The sequence below is a fragment of the Gobio gobio genome (genome assembly GCF_949357685.1).
Source record: "Gobio gobio genome assembly, chromosome: 10".
NCBI lineage: Eukaryota > Metazoa > Chordata > Actinopteri > Cypriniformes > Gobionidae > Gobio > Gobio gobio.
In genome coordinates, this window is record NC_137116.1 from 8,516,852 (window position 1) to 8,539,818 (window position 22,967).

Genomic DNA, 22,967 nt, shown 5'->3' on the forward strand with positions numbered 1-22,967 from the left:
ACCATTTGACTTGGTGTTTCATAATTTCAACGTTTTATGCCATGATTATGAGGTGTGTGAGTGTGTGTGTGTGAACATCCTAACATCCCAAAATAAGACAATCCTGAGAGAATAAGAGGAGTAAAAAACAGGAAACATGAGTCAGCCGGACACATCAAGCATACACACACACGGAATATATATGTATGTACACACACACACACACACACACACACACACACACACACACACACACACACACACACACACACACACACACACACACACACACACACACACACACACACACACACACACACACACACACACACACACACACACACACACACACACACACACACACACACACACACACACACACACACACACACACACACACACACACACACACACACACACACACACACACACACACACACACACACACACACACACACACACACACACACACATTTAAGGACCCTAAAATGTCCTGGGGTCTGGTTTAAGGTTGGTTGCATGTAATTATGCATAATTTAGCCTACTGTAATATTATAGAGTAAGCACATGTAACAAGGAAACTGTAAAATAAAATTTTACCGCAAATGCTAAACGCAGGTTGAAATGGACGTAAGCACCACCTTTCAAGAAGATGTCGAATCAAAGACGGAAATTAAAGAGCTTTATCTATTTGCAAGCAGTGTCATTAAAATCACGCTTCTCATGGATATCAGGGAAACAAAAACACGACAAACAAAACAACCGCTCTAAAAATGGACAAGATCTGACAAAGAACAACTGAAAATGAGGGCTATATAAACACAGAAACACTAGGGACTAAACAAGATAATAAACAAGACACGAGTGAAACACATGAGGGCAAATAAAAATAAGCATGGCAACTAGTAAAATAAGACAAAGGAAACATGAACTAACAGGAAACATCAAAGATAACAACTCAAACTAAACTCAAACCCAGAACAGAGGAGGGCAGAAGAGGGCTTAGGAGGAGGATGCAGGGCTGGTAGAGCTGACAACCCAAGGGAGGAGATGATGGCAGGAGGAGCCAGGGAGTGACCCCAAATAATAATCAGGCTGAAGGCTGAAGGCCTGGTCTCTGCACCAAGGGGGACGACTGACAGAAGTGGAGCTGGTGGAGCCAAGGAACTGAAGAGACTGGGCGACACAGAAGGCCCTGTAGGCCAAGGTGGAGCCTCAGGGACGAATGGCCGAGGTGAAGCCAGGGTGCCGGAGGACTGAGGCGAAGCCAGTGCGACTGACAACTGAGGAGGAGCCCCGACGAAGCCAAAGGGTTGGGGGGACGAGGCACACCCGAAGGGCTCGAAGTCCATGGCGGAGTCAGACCAATGACTGACCAAGGTGGAGCCGGAAGGACGAGGAAGCCCAGTAAAGCCAGAAGGATGATGATCCCAGGGAGAGCCAAGGGAGTGAGGAGCCAAGGTGGAGCCGACTGGTCGATGGACTGGGGGGGGGGGGGGGGGTGAAGGGCTGAGGTGGATTGACGGGCTTGAAGGTTTGAGGTGGACGGTCCAAGGCTGATCCGAGCTGCTAAGAGGAGTCAACGAAGAACTGGGTAGTAGAGACAGAGGGTTAAGCTTGGTACATACTCTGCAAGAACAAATCAATTTGTTCGTTTTCTCGAGGTGGCAAGAACAAGAACAAAGTTTGTTCTGGCCAGTACATTCCATACTTAACGAGAAAAGCAGGTGCCGGACATCTCCGTTTCTCTGCATTAACCCCGCCCACTTTAAAATTCTGACCAATCACACAACAGTTCTAGGACACCCACAAGAAAAAAAGTATGCTCAGACAATGTGTCGAGAACGAGCTGCGAGAACTCCCAAACCAGGGCTCCGAGCCCTGGGAGCAAGAACTTTTTTCTCTGTTCTTAGTGGAGTATGTTGCAGCCTTTATGAGACGGCCTCCTTTGCCGTGACAGGATAGGCAGAGACTTCAGAAATGGCCTCCTTGGCCGAAAAAAGACAGACAGAGAGTTAAATAACAGCCTCCTGGTAAGCAGGTGGAATGCCATGGTGCTGGGCGACAAAGCCGACTTGTTGCAAATCTATTCCTCAATGTTTATAATAGGGTTCAACATGGGTGGGGCTCCACTTCATCCCTCCACCAATAAACCCAGAGGAACAGGCTTCCCTGTTCAGACCCCTCTTTAGGCTCGAGCTCTGGGATGATGGTGGTCTTAGGGGGTAATCTCTATTGGGGAAATTAGGGCTGGCTCACGCACCTGGTCAGACAGGGCTCCTTTAGGCTCTGGGTCCGCAGTGGGCTCTGGCTCTTCATTCTCGTGGGGCTTCAGAAGAGGAGGCGGATCCGAACGGCTGCTAGATCCATTTACTAAGACAAAAGGGTTGCACTTCATTTCACAGTAAGTGCACTTACCTAAGAAAGTACTAGGTAAAATAAGGTAACTACATGGGTTAAGGTCAGGTTTAGGGGAACGTTCCGGGTTAGTACCTAGTTATTAACCAGTTATTAAATTGGCTTGAAAAAGTCTGATCTACTATATAAACAACTTATTCTGAGCCAAATTTAAGACTGCATCTCCTCCTAGAGTTTTAAAACTACAACCACCAAACTCTGGTCAGACCTTCAAACTGTACTGACTTAGTATTATACTTTTCAAACTGAGCCGATTTATGGTTTGCTTTAAAATTAAGATAAAATAATCATAGAAGTCACATCTAGTAGAGTATTTAAGCTTCATCCACTATGTATTTATCACTACCAAACCTAGCAACTAGGATAGGACATGCTTGTAACATGCTAAAACATGCTAGCAACATGCTAATTCATGCAAGCAGTGTGCTAAAACATGCTAGCAATATGCCTAAAGAACGGTTTTGCCCGCGTGTCTGAGATAAAGCCGGTTAAAGTTTCAACTGGTCTCGTTCAATCCGTCCACCCCGAGCACTATGCCAGCGCGTCGCGGTTATCCGTCCCGGTGGTTTCCAGTCAATCCTGCCCGGTATCGCATATGCTTGTCGCAAAGAATGGCAATCGCATCTAAGGAAGGCACGCAAATAACAGAGATAGTGACGAAATATAATGCACCATCCGGGGCACGAATCAAACAGAGTCTGAATGATGGTCAGCAAAAACGCAAGAAAAGCTTGTCCTTTACTGAAAATTGCTTAAAATCATTCAATATCCTTTGTATGTTTTAGAATAAATATATCAAAATATCCATAAAAACAAAATTTTATAAAATACTTCTCTTTTTTTTTTTTTTTTTTTTAGAATAAAGTTGCATCAAAATTTATTGTAGGCCTATTTAACATAATTGTATGCATTTGACATTTAGAGATGGGTTCTGTTTTAATGTACCCAAGTGTACACAAAACAAAGAGAGTTTAATATACAATTTTGTGGCTCTTAATTTCTTTTTAATTACCCACTTGTAAACTTGTTCACTGTTCTTTTTTTTATAAATATAGTATTTGTTTTAAATCTATATCCATTGAGTTGAATCAAGAATCGGAAATCGAATCGATTGAAGAGCTTGCGAATCGAAATCAAATCGAATTGGAACATCTGAATCGATACCCAGCCCTAATCAGCAACACGTTAAATCATGCTAACAACTCTTAAAGCATGTTAACTTGTTAAAACATGTTAACAGATGTCAAATAGTGTTAGTGACATGCTAATGCATGCTAAAACATGCTAGCAAAATGATAAATCATGCAAAAAATGTGTTATAAAACACTAGCAAAATGCTAAAACTTGTAAGCAACATGTTAAATCAAGCATGTTAGCAACATGAAAAAACATGTAAGTAAAATGTTAAATAATGCTAGCAAAATGCTAAATAATGCTAGAAATGTGTTAAAACATGCTTACAACAAGCTAAATCATGCTAACAACATGTTCATTCATGTTAACAACTTGTTAAAACATGTTAGCAACATGATAATTCAAGATAACAACATGCTAAAACATGTTAACAAAATGCTAAATCATCATGCTGTCTATCTATCTATCTATCTATCTATCTATCTATCTATCTATCTATCTATCTATCTATCTATCTATCTATCTATCTATCTATCTATCTATCTATCTATCTATCTATCAACAAGGTTTTAAAATTACTAAATGTAAACTATTTCAAACTATGGATGTGACAGTGAGGAAAATTTCCCACCGGTTAATCAATGTGTTTTTGTGGCTCAATGTGGCTTCAATGTGGCTTTTCAAATAGCAAATTTTAAACGAAAAGTGAAATGCGCATGGCCGCTCTGGCATTCATAACGGAGCAGTGTGGAGCAAAGCGAGTGTTTTCAATGGATTCCTATTAAAGTTAAGCTTCCATAGGCATGAACTGAAAACGCAGCAGACTGGACATGAACCTTGAATGACATGAGGCCGTGAATGAATGACAGTGCGGCTGTGCTCATTTTACTTTTGGTTTAGAATTAGCGCCAATTCGGGGGCGGGTTGCTTGAATTGTGGGTTCATTAGCCTATTATTCTTAATGAAAAACACAACAACAAAACAGTACAATGGCAAACTCACTTAAATAGGCGCCTTTACATTTAGCTTTGATACCAAATCTTCCACGATCATCTGGTCTGTCAGCGCTTCGCTCTCGTGATGAATGAAATCTGACTCCTGCTGCGACTCTCATTCGGCTCACACTGATAGATGCTCAATATTCATTAAACGTGCAGATGACGACATTAAAGAGAGTAGTGCTGAACGTGCATATGGATAATGTGTTTTCTTTACTGGCTCATCACTGCGCTTGAACTCTGTGCATAGAGCGACAATAATAGCGCCAGTGGAATCTCACACAGGAAACAGGAAACAGTTTGTGGTTTCATAACCGAGATCAGACTTTTTCTCATGCCTTCAGTGATCAATGCATTTTACCAAGCATGTTGGAAACGTATTGTACACCTGTGTTCTTTTGCAAAGTCAAGACAATGCCTCAGTTATAAAGCAGTGCAACTTCAGTGAACATAAACACTGTGGATGTTGTTGACTCGGTCACACTTGGACACCTGTGTCCATTTAGACTGATTACACATCGCTGCGTTTCCACAGAGACAAGTGTCAGCGGACAACCCATGAGAAATATTAGAGGATGGAAAGAAGAAGAAATAAAGAAATGCGAGTTCAGATACACTAAATGATCCACATGTATATCAGCTCTAGTTAGGGCTTAATTCCATTGGTGTATGTATGGATTTGTGCATTTATTCACAACTTTTATCCACATTTTTTTTTTAGCTCCATTAATGTGAGCTCATAAAGGATGAAGTATAGCAGGTCATGCTTCATTCACAATAAAAAAAAGCCCTGTGACTCTAATGTAAGAATTTAAAGAATGAGAGGAATGACAGAACAACAGGAAAGACCCATAAAGCCCTTCATTCACAAACCTCGAAATAACCAGATATCACTTTTCCTGCATCAAAAAATAACCTGCCAAGTAGTTAGGATATAAAACAAATTCATATTCCAAATGATTCATTGACCTCCAGTTTAACAAGAATCTCTGTTTGCAAAGGTAATGATCATTCAATCACTGAGGAACAGTTTTATCAGTGACTATAATCACAGGAGAAAGTCACACTAGACTTTACGTCACACTCTCAAACTCAACATATATACGTCCAAAAATGTAGAAATATGCAATGTACTCCACTTTACTGTAATGATGCAATGAGGTAAAGTTTGCATTCTTTTAATTCAGTGAGATCAAACATACAAATGCATACTGTCGACTGTATGGATCAAATTCAGTCATCTTTTTCTTTAGTAGTGTTTACACATGACTTGAATTTGAGAGGATGAACAAAGTGAGGATATGCTATTAAAATGTATACACACTAGACATTTGAGATTTCTGTATCTCTGTGGTGAGAGTGTGTGAGCCTAACCCTTTTTGTCAGATAACATTGAGATTGTTGACACATGCAGTCAATAAGTTAAAGCGAGTAAAGCTTCAACTCAGCCTTAACACTCAGTTGTGCACTTTATCAGGAACAGAAAAAGACGCTTTATCAGGTACTGCATTCTCAAGCAGACGTCCACATTTCAAAGCCTCATTGGCCATAAAAGAAAATGTCTCTTTAATGGCTTGAATGATTCTCTGGCAAAGAAATTATATAGGGTGCAAATTGAGACTTTTACTTCTGTCTCTTGCACTCTCAATCTCATACTAGATCCATGTATACTTCACAATCGAACATTTTCAAAGGTACAGTATTCTGCTTACGCTTATGAAATTCTCTTTCTCTCACACACACACACACACACACACACACACACACACACACACTGAAAGTGTTACCTGTGAGTACTGTCTGCGGAGACTGAATCGCTGAACCATCCTGACTGACGAACATTGAATGAACACAAGCAGAAAACACTCTCACCCACCCCATCTCTCTCTCTTTCTCTCTCTCTCTCTCTCTCTCTCTCTCACACAAACTAACACTCACCCCCACCCACAATCACTCACCTCACTCCACACACACTCACTCACACGTCCCCGAAACATTGCTGTGTATATACACACACTTTTTTTTTTTAATCATGTGCACTAACATAAATAAAAGCGAATTTATCTCATGGGGCCAGACACATATGAACAATCATCCTTGTTTTAAGTCATTAAGCCTCTCTGTTAGTTCTGCAATGGCACAGCTACTGTAGCTAAGAACTTCATTCTCACAATATAGGGAAGAAAACACTATAGCGCAACTTCCCTTTCATCCCGACTTTAAACATGACACAACAACACTGTAGGCCATTACAAAGATTGTTGTTATATCAGTTTGATCACCTAATATGTGAGATATATGACACTCACAGTCACAGAAGTTGGATGAGATACTGCTTCTGTGATATACACCGATCAGGCATGACATTATTGTGTTGGTCCCCCTTTTGCTGCCAAAACAGCCCTGACCCGTCGAGGCATGGACTCCACTAGACCCTTAAAGGTGTGCTGTGGTATCTGGCGACAAGATTTTAGGAGCAGATCCTTTAAGTCCTGTAAGTTGCGAGGTGGGGCCTCCATGGATCGGACTTGTTTGTTCAGCACATCCCACAGATTCTGGGGAATTTGGAGGCCTCAAACTCGTTTTTGTGCTCTTCAAACCATTCCTGAACCATTTTTGCTTTGTGTCAGGGCACATTATCTGCTGAAAGAGCCACAGCCTCCAGGGAATACCGTTTCCAAGAAAGGGTGTACATGGTCTGCAACAATGCTTAGGTAGGTGGTGTGTGTCAAAGTAACATCCACATGGATGGCAGGACCCAAGGTTTCCCAGCAGAACATTGCCCAAAGGATCACACTGCCTCCGCCGGCTTCCCTTCTTCCCATAGTGCATCCTGGTGCCATGTGTTCCCCAGGTAAGCCTTCGCTCCCCACGTGCATCAATGAGCCTTGGCCGCAGGCCCGGCTCTACGGGGGTGCTAAACACCCTCAAACGCAAGCAAAAGCACCCTCATTTGATACTGTAATAATACTGGCAAAACAGATTTGCAAATTTGTGTCTGAGTTCTGGAGAGTGCCAAATGCATCCATTTACAGCGAGTTTTTGCAGCGGTGAGTAATGTAGCCAATCACATATCTACTGTAGTTGTTGATCTCTCGAACGCGATCAGAAATCTCCCCGCTCAAAATGCCAGAGTTTTTATTCAGTGCTGAGTTAATGCAGGCTCGCGAAACCTCTAATTAACAAAGTCAAGACACGATGTCACAGTAAAACATAATAAGTTGACTTTACTTAGAAAAAGTGAGGAAACCGATTGCCTTAAAATTTTCAAGTAAAGCAGAGCATTATTTTTTTGTCGGCTAAACTTAACAAAATTTGTACAGAAAACTTGTTAATGAAGTATACTTAACTCAAAATTATTAGTTATGTTAAAGCTACACTGTGTGATATTTTCCCCCATCTAGTGGTGAAAAGGTATATGACCATCCAGTGAATTTTAGTTTCTGTTCCTCTCAATTCCGGTTTCGTTTCAACTCCTATGGTGGCCGATTTAGTCCAAGATTAACATGGCTTCCAGTTCGACCTCGTCCACATTCGACACGGTGCCTGTGGGATATTCTGTGCGCAGTGGGATGGTTGGAACTCAACTGGCCTTATTATTCGGCTAGAAAGAACTGCAGCTAATCCAGAGTGAACTTTGATGATAGTAATGTTTATTCAGTCATCCAATTGAAAGGCATAAACAGGTTTGCGTGGATATGTACATAAATGTGGTTTCTGTGAGAGAACAATTAAGGATGGTAAATATACATACACAGTTAAGAACTGTATAACTATACTTATAAGTTACATTTGTATAATGTAACCGTAAACCAGAGCTTATTGTACCATATATAGGCGCTAAATGCAGCTGCATTAAAAGGAGCGGAGCTGCTGCTGCTAACAAGCGGTGTCCGGTTACAAAAGTGTGTGCGCCGCTTTAAGGTTAGCACTGCAGTGCGCTCTGTATAACAATTGTTAATATGCCGATCAGACCTGATACATATTTCCATCAACATACATTACAAGCAAATATTTTCTAAAAACGAATAAACATTGTTGATAACAAAATAACTGAATGATTATTCAAATAGGTGAGTATTACACTATTGTATGTTGACACAAAAATACTTCTGAGGTGACATCAACTGAATTACGCGATGACACACTCTGAAAAGGAAAAACAGACTTTTGAGGAATAAACAAGCCAGGAAAACTCTGTATAACTCTGTTACTGGACGCTGCTGAGATGAAAACTCTCTGCACATGCACCAGACAAGTCTGAACAAGTTGACGTGCACATGCGCGAGGCAGAGAATTTTGTACAGTGCCATCGAGTATTAAAACCGGTTAAAACGCGAAAGGCGAAGCTTGAATTTACGGGTATGTCCCTCTTTGGCTAATGTACTTTCAAGATGGAGGGGCAACATGGCGACCACCGTTAGATCCCATTACCTTATGTATTTTCAATGGCATATTATAAACTTACGAGAATACTTTATTACTTGAAAGAAGTAAATATACATTAATGAGCACATATATTTTTGAAAGAACTAAGTGTTTTTAGCTAAGAATAGACTAAAAAAGTTACACAGTGTAGCTTTAACTTGTTATTAGTGCTCACATTACTAGGAAAATATTAGGAAACCAATTGCCTTAAAATTCTCAAGTAAGCTGAACTTAAAAAAATAAGTGAGGACAAAAAGCAACAACTGAACTCCATTCAACACTTATTTATTACTTATCAATAGTCTACAGGTACTAAAAACAATTAAGTAAGCATTACTTAATTGCATTAAGCTGTTCTTACTTAAACCGTTTAAGTTTTGTCAACTTAATTCTATCTTGGATCTGAGGAAGTGTACTCCCAGTACTCCCGGGGCGGGGCGGGGCGGGGCGGGGCGAGGGGGGGGGGGGGGGGGGGGCAACATGCAAATGGCACATTTCTGAGCGTGACTTAAAGAGAATGACACATTTAATATTTAAAAAATGATTTTATATACAACACGGAAACGCCTGGAACTCAAGGAAGTGTTGTGACGCTTGACACAAAAAATAAAAGACTGACAGTAGAGGTGTACACAAAACTGACGGTTCGGTATGTACCTCAGTTTTGAAATCACGGTTCGGTACGAGTTCGGTACAGCAGTTTTACAAAATTACTTTTTAGATTTAACAGTGGTTTACTGAAGAAGAAAAAAAGTGTCTGTCCTTGAATTAATTCAATTATATCTAAAAGTGTATTGAAGATATTGCTGTAAACTATATAGGGAGCCCTTACTTGCACATTAATATTAAAGGTTAACAAAATAGAGGCCAAACTATTAGCCCAAATTCAGTTGCTATTTATTTTTAGGTATAATGATCAATACTTAAATAACACATTGTATGCAAACATGTAAACTTCACATAAGGAATTTTTTTGCATTAACTTCGAAATCTAATTATATAATAATTTTTTTCTCCTATTGGTTGTTGAAATATAATAATTTATACACAGTGTCTGTCATTTTCATGACAGGTTTATTTAACATGCATGAAATAATCAAGACATCACTAACAGGTTAAGTAGAATTTAATGAATATATAGGCTAATATAGAGCATATATATATAGTGAAAGAGTTGATTTCTAGTGAATACAATTCTGTGGACACTGAATGACTGCCTGAGCCGAGGTCACGTCAAATGTGATGCTAACGTTACATGACATTGTTTAGTTATATTGACTCGGATTGAAGTGTGTTCCGCGCTTCAAACCATCCGGAAACCATTCGGTAACGTTACACGCGTGCACTGAACCAATCATTTTGACCATCATGTCCTTATGCAGTAGCAACTTACCAAAAACAAAACACAACAAAATAAAGTGGTGTGTAGCAGAACAAAACACTCTATACTTGTTATAAAAACAGATTTAATTTTACTCATGGAAGAGCAGCTCTGTTGCTGTATTACTACTTGTGTTCCACAATCACAAACACATCAACACTGAAATACGCTTTTTGTGTAGTAGCGCCCTCTTGTGTTTATACCATAGACTGTAAAAAAATATGGATGTAGTGTCCCTGAAGTCAGCCATAGGTTTCTGAAGAGAGTTTTTGTAGTGTAATGTCGGCCGTGGCCATTTTGGCAGTGCGTCACCGTGCGTCACTCCCGGATAACTGAAAATGGGCAAAGATGCGGGACGTGGGTGGAGCTGAGGTGACGCGATGACTAACAGACAGCAGACACACGACAATCCACCTGTCACCCAAAGTGACCACGCCCTTAATTATGGAGAACTTTAAGGCTTTATATAATGTAAACGAATGAGTTATAAAATAATTCACCCCCCTCACAGTTGTCATGAATGGCAAAATGAGCCTTATAGACCAAAACCACAATTTGTACCCGGCTGTAAACATGTTTATTTCTGCTGTGAAGGGACTCAATGAGTATGAGGATGTCTCTTCTGTCTCACCGCTTGGTTTATACCAAATTTTCACCTTTTTCTCCGCATCAGGGTTCCTGACTTCTCTGATCAAGTCATATCAGGATTAGGGGCGGTTTAGATCTTAGAGGGTTTCTGGGGTTCACAGAAGCATATGGGCTTACAAACACACATTATTTTATTTGTGAAAACGAAGCTTCGGACGTCACAGATCACGCGGTTATGGCAAAACGAATCAAGCTCCGGTACAGTGCTTCACTTTACAGATGTTTGTTTTTTTTATACAAGCTTCGAAACCTCGGTGTAAAAAGTCACATCACTAGAATTTGATCACTAAAACGTACTCGGTTACTTATGTAACCTCGGTTCCCTGAGATAAGGGAAGGAGTACTGCGTCTTAAGACGCTATGGGATACAGGTTCTCCTATTCTCGAATACTGAAGTGTTTATAAAATCACGCAGTGCGACTGCACAGTCAAAACGGGGTCGAGACTTCTCCCACGCTATTGGCTGGCCAGTGGTAACTGCATGAACCAATGGCAGAACAGCGTATCTGAGCGAACCTATGGGCGCTAAGCCCGTGACGCTGGACACAGAAGCCCGCAAACTGACCGTAAAAGCCCACGAAGGGCACCCTTAAAATACTCTGTAATGCCCCAAAAACATCAGGTTAATTCAACTGAAGCGAAGGTCACCCGTTGTTTTAGCACCATTGCACGGCCGTCTACGCAGTACTCCTTCCCTTATCTCAGGGAACCCAGGTTACATAAGTAACAGTGATGCGCGGGTCAATGTATAAACAACCCGCACCCGACCGACGTTTTCAACTAACCCGCCCGCAACTCGGACCGCAAAAAAAAAAGAAGAAAATATTGTACCCGACCCGCTTCCTGACCCGCATTTTTTAAAAGTAGTAAATGCTCATCGTAGCTCATTGGGCCATTGAGAAAATGTTTCAGGCCCTGACGTGGTGCGCTCAGAGGTGCAGCAGCGAGAGCAGGAAGTTCTTGAGGCGGCCCATCATTTTCCATTTCAGCTCCAGATGCATATTATTGATGAACGCGATGTTTATGTTTCGACCCGGCTTGAAGAATTCATCAGCCCACATTTGGAAAAGTGTGAAAGCCCTTAGGAGCGCAAACTGTTATTTTTCTGAATGCTGTATGATATAGCCTAGTGTTATGTAATACAGGCTTGATTTATTCATTTATTTCGTTTAATTTTCTTAACAATTAAGATGCTGCATGTGTTTATCCAGTCTAATCGAAGTGTGCGTCTCTCCCCCGACTTTCCCAACAAAAATCCCGCCCCCTCTCAGAAAATACATAAAACTGACTTTAAATGCGTTTAAAAGTAGCCTATTAAAATGGTACAATGGCATTGCTCAGTTCAACGTTTTGGGAAATCGGGCATTTTGTCCCGCGTCAGCATTTATTCAAAAGTTAATAACGCTCAACATTCAAAAGGTAAATAAGGATTTATTGACGATCCGACCGACCGTGACCCGAATATCATTAAAAATATTTTTGGATGACTCGTAACCGCGGGTAACCGCGGGTGGCCGCGGGCACCCGCTCATTTTGGATCAACCCGCACATCACTGATAAGTAACCGAGTACGTTCCCTTTCGAACGGTCAGTTCGTACTGCTATGAAGCACAATGGTATGTACTCCCTTAGTTTGAGCACGGGGGCCCAAGACTAGAGTTATTGAAACATCATGATATATATTTATATTTATATGTATGTATGTATGTATGTATGTATGTATGTATGTATGTATGTATGTATATATATATGTATATGTATATATATATATATATATATATATATATATATATATATATATATATATATATATATATATATATATATGTGTATGTATGTATGTATGTATGTATGTATGTATGTATGTATGTATGTATGTATGTATGTATGCATGCATGTATGTATATATTTATATTTATATGTATATATGTATATGTCACCAATAGACACTCCACTAAACCATGCCCAGGATGAGGCCATGCCTCTGGTGGAGTGAGCTTTGACACCTATAGGACATTGGAGGCCCATAGTATCGTATGCTAGCGCTATTGCATCAACTAGCCATCTGGCTAGACTTTGCTTGGTGACCGGAAGTCCCTTAGTACGGCCACCAAAGCTTACAAAGAGCTGCTCCGACTGCCTAAAGTGGGAGGACCGCTCAAAATATGCTCTGAGCGCCCTAACAGGGCAGAGCAGGTGTAACTGTCTCTCATCCTCAGAGGGTGGAAGAGCAGAAAGAGTGATTACCTGTGCTTTGAACGGTGTTGAAAGCACTTTAGAAACATAGCCATGTCTTGGTTTGAGAATGACTTTGGAATCACCTGGGCCAAATTCTAGACATGATGCGTTCACAGAGAGCACTTGAATGTCACCAACACGCTTAACTGATGCCAATGCTAATAGCAGTTTTCAGTGAAAGCGGTTTTAGTTCAGCCGTCTGCATTGGTTCGAAGGGAGGTCCTTTTAGGCACTGTAGGAGGGCGAGGAGGGTTAAGCCTCCTGGCTCCCTTTAAGAATTTTATGACCATGTCGTGTCTGTCTACTGATTGGCCAGCTATAGGCGTATGAGATGCGGCAATAGCTGCTGTGTAGACTTTGAGTGTGGATGGAGTGCGTCCTGCATCCAACATCTCTTACAGAAAAACAAGTATCTGTGATATCTCGCATGACACTGGGATATGGTTCCTGGCTGAACACCAGTCAGAGAACACTGCATAGAGACGTCTAGTAGACAGGGCTTTAGCTTCACCGATAGTGTTCAGGACACTCACTGGGAGGTTCTCGAGTTCCCCTTGAGGGGCCAAACATGTAGCGCCCACAGTTTGGGACAGGGGTGCCATATTGTCCCGTTCACCTGAGATAGGAGATCTTTTCTCAGCGGGACTGGCCAAGGGGACGCTGATAGCAGCTGAATCAACTCGGGAAACCAGATTTGGGTTTGCCAGAGTGGAGCCACTAGCAGTACTGTGTGCCCGCATTCCCTGATTCTTTTTAAGACCTGGGGAATGAGCGGTACTGGTGGAAAAGCATAAATCAGGCAGCTGGGCCATACGTGGGCCAGCTCATCCTTGTTCTTTGAAAAATAAATTGGGCAATGACAGTTGTCTTCAGAGGCGAAGAGGTCGACCTCTGCCTTCTCGAAAACATTCCATATCATTTGAACCGTTTGGGGATGGAGGGACCATTCCCCCGGAATGTTGGTTGAGCCATCTCGACCTGAGCCCGCCTTGGCGATATATGTAGGATACCACAGTCGTGTTGTCCGTACGGACTAGGACGTGATGACCCAAGAGACATGGTGATAAAGTCTCGAGGGCTAGCACTACTGCCAGCAATTCTAGGCAGTTTATGTGCAACCGTGACTCCGTGCTCGACCATGAGCCGAAGTCCGGTTTGCCCTCGCACAGAGCACCCCAACCCGTGTTGGAGGCATCTGTGGTGACCACCATCTATCTGGAAACTGTTCCCAAGCTCACCCCTGACTCGTAGAGGCGGGGATTCGACCACAGGGCCAGGGCTTTGACACAGCCGCGGCTCACTTTGATCCAAAGCTGGCCTGAATGCCACGCTTGGGAAGGAACCCGTGCCAGTACTGCAGGGGGCGCATGTGCATCATACCCAGCGGAAGTACTGGAGAAGCTGATGCCATAAGGCCTAGCATTCTCTGAAAAATTCTCAGGGGTCTGTTGGTTCCTGTTTTGAACGAGTGTGCGAGCTGCTGTGTAGTCAGAGCACGTTCGTTTGATAGCCACACCCTCATTTGGGCTGAGTCTTAAATCATTCCAAGGAAAGAGATCCTCTGTCTGGGAAGCAACGAGCTCTTGGCTGTGTTTATTCTGAGACCCAGGCATTCTAGATGGCTGAGTAGCACAGATTTGTGAGATTGTAGTTCTTCCTCTGACTGGGCCAGTATGAGCCAGTCGTCGAGGTAGTTCAGAATGTGCATTCCCATTTGTCTTAAAGGGGAGAGAGCTGCATCCATACACTTTGTGAAAGTGCGGGGCGCCAGAGACAGGCCAAATGGCAGGACTGTGTACTGGTAGGCTTTCCCGTCGAACACGAATCTCAGAAACGGTCTGTGACGTGGGATAGTTTAGATATGAAAGTAGGCATCTTTCAGATCTACTGAGAAAAACCAATCCATCAGGCAGATTTGCGCAATGATTTGTTTTAATGTCAGCATTCTGAACGGCCGTTTGATCAGAGCCTTGTTCAGATGTCTGAGGTCTAAGATGGGCCTGAGGCCGCCATCTTTCTTGGGAACCAGGAAGTAGCGGCTGTAAAACCCTGACCCGCTCTGAGCTGCAGGCACCACCTCTATAGCTCCTTTCATCAATAGACTTTCCACTTCGGTTTTGAGGACGTGAGTTACGTTGCTCTTCACTGAAGTGTAAGTTATGCCCGCAAATCGCGGTGGTTTGTGAGCGAATTGGAGCGAATAGCCTAGTTGAATGTTTTTTATAACCCACTGTGACACACCAGGGATTGCTTTCCAAGCCTCTGCCCAGTTGCATAGGGGTTTTATAGTGTCAAACGGCGGCGCGTTTTGCCGCGCGCCGACATTCGTGTGGTGTGGAAGAGAAAGAAGACTCATTTGTTGAACATTCAAATTTTTATTGAACCCGCAATAACAACGGTAAAGTGCAGTGGAGCGCGCGCGAGCGCTGGCTCGCTGCTCACATTTTTCACATATACAACATGTTTCTCCCGGGCCGGAACAAAAACGGCCGCGGGGAGAGAATTCGGAGTCTTTTGGGGGGCGGACCGGCTTGGGCGGAGCTCACCCCTCCCCTCTTCCTGATCAGCCGATCAGGACTGATCAGGGTCCAGCGTGATCTTAGGCCGGGGACCTGGGAAGCGCTTCGCCTGGTGATGACGCTGATATTAACGTTGGTCATAAGGTGGGCGGGGCTGCACGGGAGCTAGCGCGAGAGCGGTCGCAGCCGCAGATCTGCGCTGCTGTTGCTGGTACGGAGCACTTGGCCGAGTTGAAGAGGCGGCGCTGGCTCTTTTGGGGAGAAAGTGGCTCATCGCCTGGGACGCTTTCTGCGCCGTGGTGAAGCGTTCCGCAAAACCGTCCACCGCGGGACCCAACAGACCATTCGGAGAGATGGGAGCATCGAGGAAGGCGGTTTTATCGGCCTCCTTGATCTCTGTGAGGTTTAGCCATAAGTGGCGCTCTAACACCACGAGACTGGCCATCGACCTGACTATGGCCTGGGCGGTGGCCTTCGTAGCTCGAAGGGCCAGGTCTGTGGCGCTTCGGAGGTCACGAAAAACCTCCTGGTCTGGACCGGACTCGTCCATAGCCCGAAGGAGCTCCGCCTGGAACACCTGCAGGACCGCCATCGAGTGGAGAGCGGAGCCTGCTTGGCCAGAGGAAGCGTAGGCCCTGTTTGCCACGGCATGGCCTCGAAGGGTGTGCGATTTTGGGCTTCCAGCCTATCGCGGAGGGCGGGCAGAGGTGCGCAGTCACCGATTCTTCGAGCAGCGGGAGCTTCTCATAGCCCTTCTCGACGGCACCGTCAATGGCGGAGAGCGCGTGCGAAGTGGATGGGCGAAGGCGAGTGGAGTAGGGAGCGCGCCACGACCTCGCCAGCTCCTGGTGCACCTCAGGAAAAAAGGGTGCCGCTCTCTGCTGAGGGGCCTCCTGGCGCCCCGGGAGGTACCATTCATCAAGACGGCTGGGTGTGGGCTCTTCAGGGACTGCCCAGTCCAGGCCCAGCTCACAATCGGCCTTATTGAGGACACGGATTAGCTCGGTGTCCGCACCAGCCTTAGCTGCGTCTTTGCGCTGCTGAGATGTCAAGGGGGTGGGGTCGGCATTTCAGCGTATTTTAAGGGCGCCCTTCGTGGGCTTTTACGGTCAGTTTGCGGGCTTCTGTGTCCAGCGTCACGGGCTTAGCGCCCATAGGTTCGCTCAGATACGCTGTTCTGCCATTGGTTCATGCAGTTACCACCGGCCAGCAAATAGCCTGCGAGAAGTCTCGACCCCGTTTTGACTGTGCAGTAGCACTGCGTGATTTTATAAACACTTCAGTATTCGAGAATAGGCGAACCTATATCCCATAGCGTCTTAAGACGCAGTACGAACTGACCGTTCGAGAGGGAACGCATCTTCATACCAGGTGTACAATTGGCCACTATATTGGAGTTATCTGATTGGCTTGTGTAGATGGCGGAAGTGCTGGGTGGTATACCGGTCCATACCGAATACCGGTATTTATTTTTGTCATGATATGAATTTTGATGATACCGCAATACCGGTATCATCAAACGTTCGGAACGCGCATTGTTTGAGAGTGGACCCATTTCACTGTTGCACTGTACTAGTGAGAGCAGTCAGAGCACAGCTGAGATCGCATTACAGCCTATGGCTGTATCCGAAACCTCCCCCTATACCCTCATTCACTATTCCCTACGTTATCACTTTATTTAAAGGTCCCATGGCATGGCATTTTTCTATTATTTTATAATGTTTCCTGAGGTGTGCTTATATTGTTAGTATGACTTTTACATCATAAAATGTCATAATTTAAAAATAAAAGGCATTTTTTCTATACTGCTGTTTGCCCTGTGGCTGAATGCCCTGCTTCAAGAGGCGTGTCTGCTGTGAGACTTCAGTAAAAACGGCCACTGTTGTGATTGGCTGACATCTTTGCATTTTAAATGAGCGGAGGGGGCGTTTTAACGAGGTCTACGAGGCACGAGCAGGCACGAGCTGCTGCCAGAGAGACGGATGGACGTGAGTTCACTTCACATCAGTTCTCAGCATATCTGAACTGTTTTAGTTACAGCATATACTTCAGGTTATTAGTCTATTTCTAGTCGGAGGGGCTGTCACTCATGTCAGAAAGTTAGTAACTTATAAATTATGGATCAGCGCTGACTGGAGACGCGAACCGTTTAGAACGATTCAGTCCGATTTGGTGAACTGATTCGGTTCACTAAAAAGAACTGGTTCAAAAGAAAGATCGTTCGCGAACCGGACATCACTAATGTACCAGAGAAGGAGCTCAGCGATTGCTAACAAAGTTATTTATAGTAACTACTGAGTTATGAGAGCGCTGTCAGTCAGCGCAAGTTTATTGTGTTTGTATCTGAGAGTTCTGAATAAACACGAGTCCCAGTCACACCGAGTCCGTCTTCATCATTATTACCAACTTTGTAACACATGCAAAGTACCATTACAGCTGTCGAGATGAACGAGTTAAAAGTAAGTGTTGATAATAGCATTATTTTTAAAATAAAATAAAAGCGTCAGTGACGCGCGTTGAGTACACAGCGCAAACAAAGACACAACAGCAGTAATCGAATGTAATCCAGTTTATTGTGGGGCTAGGCTGGCTAGCCCGAATATGCTCACGCTTACCCCCTGTCTGCTTAATCTCACGCCGCGTTTGGTGCCTCCGCTGTGGGCCAGATGCAGTACTGGGGGTCGGGGATGTTGAAGGCCACCGGCCAGTGCAGAGCTTCGGCGTGTGTGAGGCCGATGTTGAGCAGAAACTCATGACTGTATGCACATTTTAGAACCGATAGACGCGACGAGGACGTACAAAAACACTGACTCACAAGATAGAAAACACGAAAACACCGTTCTGTCTGGAGAGAGAGAAGCCGCATTGTGTGCACGAATAATAAATAATTAGCTACACATCAGAAATCACTGATCACAGATCAGAAGGAACTGAAAAAAGACTTCTGTTTTCATTTGTACATCCAAACACTGAGAAACTGCCAGCGTTCACTCGTTCACAAGCAATGATCTCTATTCTCTCGAGCGTTTGCATGGGTGTGCCAGATTCTCTGGGCGGAGGAAAGGGAGGTAACCGTTCCTGCTTGGACGTCAAACCAGGAGACTTCAGGATTGGTTAGTCTGGCCTGTCATTTTCTCAAAGGCAGAGAAAGACAGCCAGAACTCGGTTTTACACCGATCAACATTTCTATCCACTTGGGGACAATATTCAGGCTAGGGGAACTCATATTAATGTTGAAAAACCTCATAAAATGAAAATTTCATGCCATGGGACCTTTAAGGAGTGAATGAAAACGAGTGCGTGAAGTCGGACAACCGCTGTGTGTACAACGGCTGTACACTCGTTATTGCGGTGCAATGTGGGATAGAATGAGTGCACTCAATATCGTTCACTATGGTTTGGGACACCACTACAAAGCGCTGTCCCCTCCAAATAATGCCCATTTGAGGTTATAGGGGGCGATTTTCGGATTCAGCCCTTGATTATAGCGGAGAATTCAAACTACACGCGGCGCGCGAGAGAGCGGTTTCTGCGTGGAGCGATGTGATGAGATTAACAGCGTTCTCCACATGGATCATAGCACAGATATAGACTGGAGCGAGCACGTTTAAGTTTTTTATGGACATATTTCATATACTATAGTGCTCTAAACGTGAACCCAAAGCGTGTATGCGCACATATTTCATCACGTCTTCTTCAAATGAAATGTGTACTGATTTGGCTACACTGAACCATATACGTCTGATCACGACCGCGATGACACGATGGATTATTCTACAACCCCAAATCAGAAAAAGTTGGGACAGTATGGAAAACGCAAATAAAAAAAAAAAGATTTGATTTCTAAATTTACTTTGACTTGTATTTCATTGCAGACAATATGAACACAAAATATTTCATGTTTTGTCTGGTCAACTTCATGTCATTTGTAAATATGCATCCTTTCCTGTCATTCAGACCTGCAACACATTTAAAAAAAAGTAGGGACAGGAGCAATTTAGGACTAGTAATGAGGTAAAATGGTTAAATAATGATGTGATTTGAAACAGGTGATGTCAACAGGTGATTGTAATTATGATTTGGTACAAAAGCAGCATCCAAGAAAGGTCTAATCCTTTAGGAGCAAAGATGGGCTGAGGATCGCCAGTTTGCCAACAAATACGTTAGAAAATTATTGAAATGTTTAAAAACAATGTTCCTCAAAGAAAGATAGGAAGAGATTTGGATATTTCACATTCAACAGTGCATAACATAATTAAAAGATTCAAGGAATCTGGAGGAATTTCAGTGCGTAAAGGACAAGGGCGCAAGCCTAAGCTGAACAACCGTGATCTCCGATCCCTCAGGCGGCACTGCATCAAGAATCGTCATTCATTTATAAGCGATATCACCACATGGGCTCAGGACTACTTTGGCAAACCTTTGTCAAGTACCACAATACGTAGTTACATCCACAAATGCCAGTTAAAACTGTACTGTGCCAAAAGGAAGCCCTATGTTAACAGTGTCCAGAAGCGCCATCGACTTCTCTGGGCTCGGAGGCATCTGGGATGAACCATCACACAGTGGAAACGTGTACTGTGGTCAGATGAATCACTATTTCAGGTATTTTTTGGGAGGAATGGATGCCGTGTGCTCCGGACCAAAGAAGAAAAGGATCATCCAGACTGTTACCAGCAACAAGTCCAAAAGCCAGGGTCTGTCATGGTATGGGGTTGTGTCAGTGCCCTTGGCAAAGGTAACTTGCACTTCTGTGAAGTACAGAGAGATTTTGGAGCATAATATGCTGCCTTCAAGAAGACATCTTTTCCAGGGACGTCCATGCATATTTCAACAAGACAATGCAAAACCACATTCTGCACACATTACAAAGTCCTGGATGCGGAGGAAGAGGGTACGGATACTTGACTGGCCTGCCTGCAGTCCCGACCGGTCTCCAATAGAGAATGTGTGGCGCATTTTGAAGCGCAAAATGCGACAACGAAGACCCCGTACTGTTGCCCACCTTAAGACTTGTTTGCAGGAAGAATGGGACAAAATTACACCTGAAACACTTCATCACTTGGTGTCTTCAGTCCCTAAACGTCTTTTAAGTGTTGTGAAAAGGAATGGCAACATTACAAAGTGGTAAATGCTTTACTGTCCCAACTTTTTTTGAAATGTGTTGCAGGTCTGAATGACAGGAAAGGATGCATATTTACAAATGACATGAAGTTGACCAGACAAAACATGAAATATTTTGTGTTCATATTGTCTGCAATGAAATACAAGTCAAAGTACATTTAGAAAGCACTTTTTTTTTTTTTGCGTTTTCCATACTGTCCCAACTTTTTCTGATTTGGGGTTGTACTATACAAAAGGATGTAAATTAATAATAAACTGACAATTCAAAGAAGAATGGGCAAAAAAGTAACTGCTTTATTTTTTCTGTGTTAAACTGATGTGTGTCACACGTTCATAGAGTGCTCTTAAATGTATTGCAAATATCCACGTTTCTCCCTCGTCTTGGCAGTTTGTTGTTATATACGGTTAGATTTTTTAAATGCTTAAGGTGCCCTCAACTCTTTTTTTCTCTCTGTGGTCATATTTTAATATTGATGTGTCTGTAATGAGTGTGTAGTTTGTGTTATTGGTTGTTGTCTCCGCACAGCATCATTTTGTGGGGCTTTGCAAACCTTTATTAACTCTAGTGTGGAATTTTTCCACAATATTCACCCGTCACGACAGTAAAATAGGGCATTCTAGTCAATCTACTGCAGTATTTCCTCTCTCAATCAGTAGAAAATTTGGTTAACACCCGGTCATGCATAGGGGGAAAAATACCGTCATATACTGTGAAACCGATATAATTTAGAAAATACTGTGATATACATTTTTGGTCATACCGCCCAGCACTAGATGGCGGTGAAGTCCAGATATTTGTGGATTTTCCAAAAATGGCGCACTCATATTACTTATGAATGGGAGAAAGTGCAAAGCAATATGGAGGGAAAAGTCCCGCCTTCTAAATAAAAGAGCCAATCGCTGACTGATAATAGTCATCACCACTCATTGGCTGGTCTAGCCTGAACAATTAGCTTTTTTAACACTATTTGTGCATAATAAACAAAATTTATGGGACAGTTCATGTCAGATTTTGTTGCTGAGTTGAAATATGTTATTTAATTGTGAGTGTGGTAGCAATTTTTGGAGAATTCAGGATTCCCCCATTCAAATAGATAGGACTTGGATGCCCGAAACAGCTGCCCTGAGGTGTTGCAAATATGGCAGAGCTGCCAACTCTCATGCATTGGCCGTGAGACACACGCATTCGAATGGTTTCACACGCTCACACGCCACACCCCTGATTTCTCACGCTGAAGTGTCAACCTGGTCGTTCAAATGCCTGAAAGATGAGTTTATAGATCTACCAGTTACCAGCTACTCGTTATCGACTAAGGTAGTTATGCTTTCAGTGAGGGGGTTCAAGATAAATGTGCAAATAAATACGGCGTAATGCGACCAAAAGCTACATTCGGTTTTGGGTTCTGACGAAAACGAGCCTGTAATGAGCAAAGCGGTGCGACGCTCAGCTCAATCTCAAGGCCCGGGTATACTTCGGCCGTCCGCGTTCGTGCACCGCCCGCATGACGTAATTTTCGTCATTCGGAGGGCTCGCGGCCGGCCGCACACCCCGTCCGCGCGCAGCCCAAATTTTGAGACCGCGCGGACGGTCCGCATGCAACAGCGCATGCGCCATCAGTACAGAAGAGTCCACTAGGTGGCAATACACACAGTATTGAGCAGTGTTCAGCCGTCGAAGAAGAGTGTGCAAAGACAGGTTTAAAAACAACACGCTTGAAAAAAAAGAGAGAATTTTTGATTCTTCAGTGTTTCTTCCAAACTATGTTGCAATGGTGGATGTACTACAGTTCTTCACCGATCAAGCCCAGCGAATGTCCCGTTGATGACAGGACTCAGTGCTGCCCTCCGATGTCTGGTAGAGCATAGACACTTTTTTACTGCGCATGTGTCGAATGCGATCATCCCTGCGCGCGTGACGCGTCCAGGCGCGGTAAGTGAAGTATTGAGAATGAGGAGATGTCGTCACGACACAGCGCCCCGCCCCCCTTCCGCCATTTTGGGGGTCTGCCCGCCAGGTAATGGATTCGGATAGAGACTGGAGAAGAGATATTCTGATGATTACTATGTACATAGTTTTCCAAACTCAACTGAACATGAAGT

At 43.5% G+C, this 22,967-nt stretch overlaps 1 protein-coding gene across 3 annotated transcripts in view; it reads right to left on the reverse strand.

Annotated features, from left to right (window-relative positions):
• tmcc1a (transmembrane and coiled-coil domain family 1a) overlaps positions 1–22,967 on the reverse strand; it is a 65,479-nt gene that overhangs the window by 30,305 nt on the left and 12,207 nt on the right. The window contains exon 1 of one of the 3 annotated variants that reach the window (XM_079827025.1): positions 6,317–6,427. The exons of 1 other annotated variant lie outside the window; for it this stretch is intronic. In XM_079827025.1, coding sequence (XP_079683151.1) covers positions 6,317–6,355 — 39 coding nt within the window. In that variant the 5' untranslated portion in view covers positions 6,356–6,427. Of the gene's footprint in view, positions 1–2,242; positions 2,347–6,316; positions 6,428–22,967 lie in introns of those variants that run through there. One more of the 3 variants, XM_079827027.1, reaches the window with a different exon arrangement.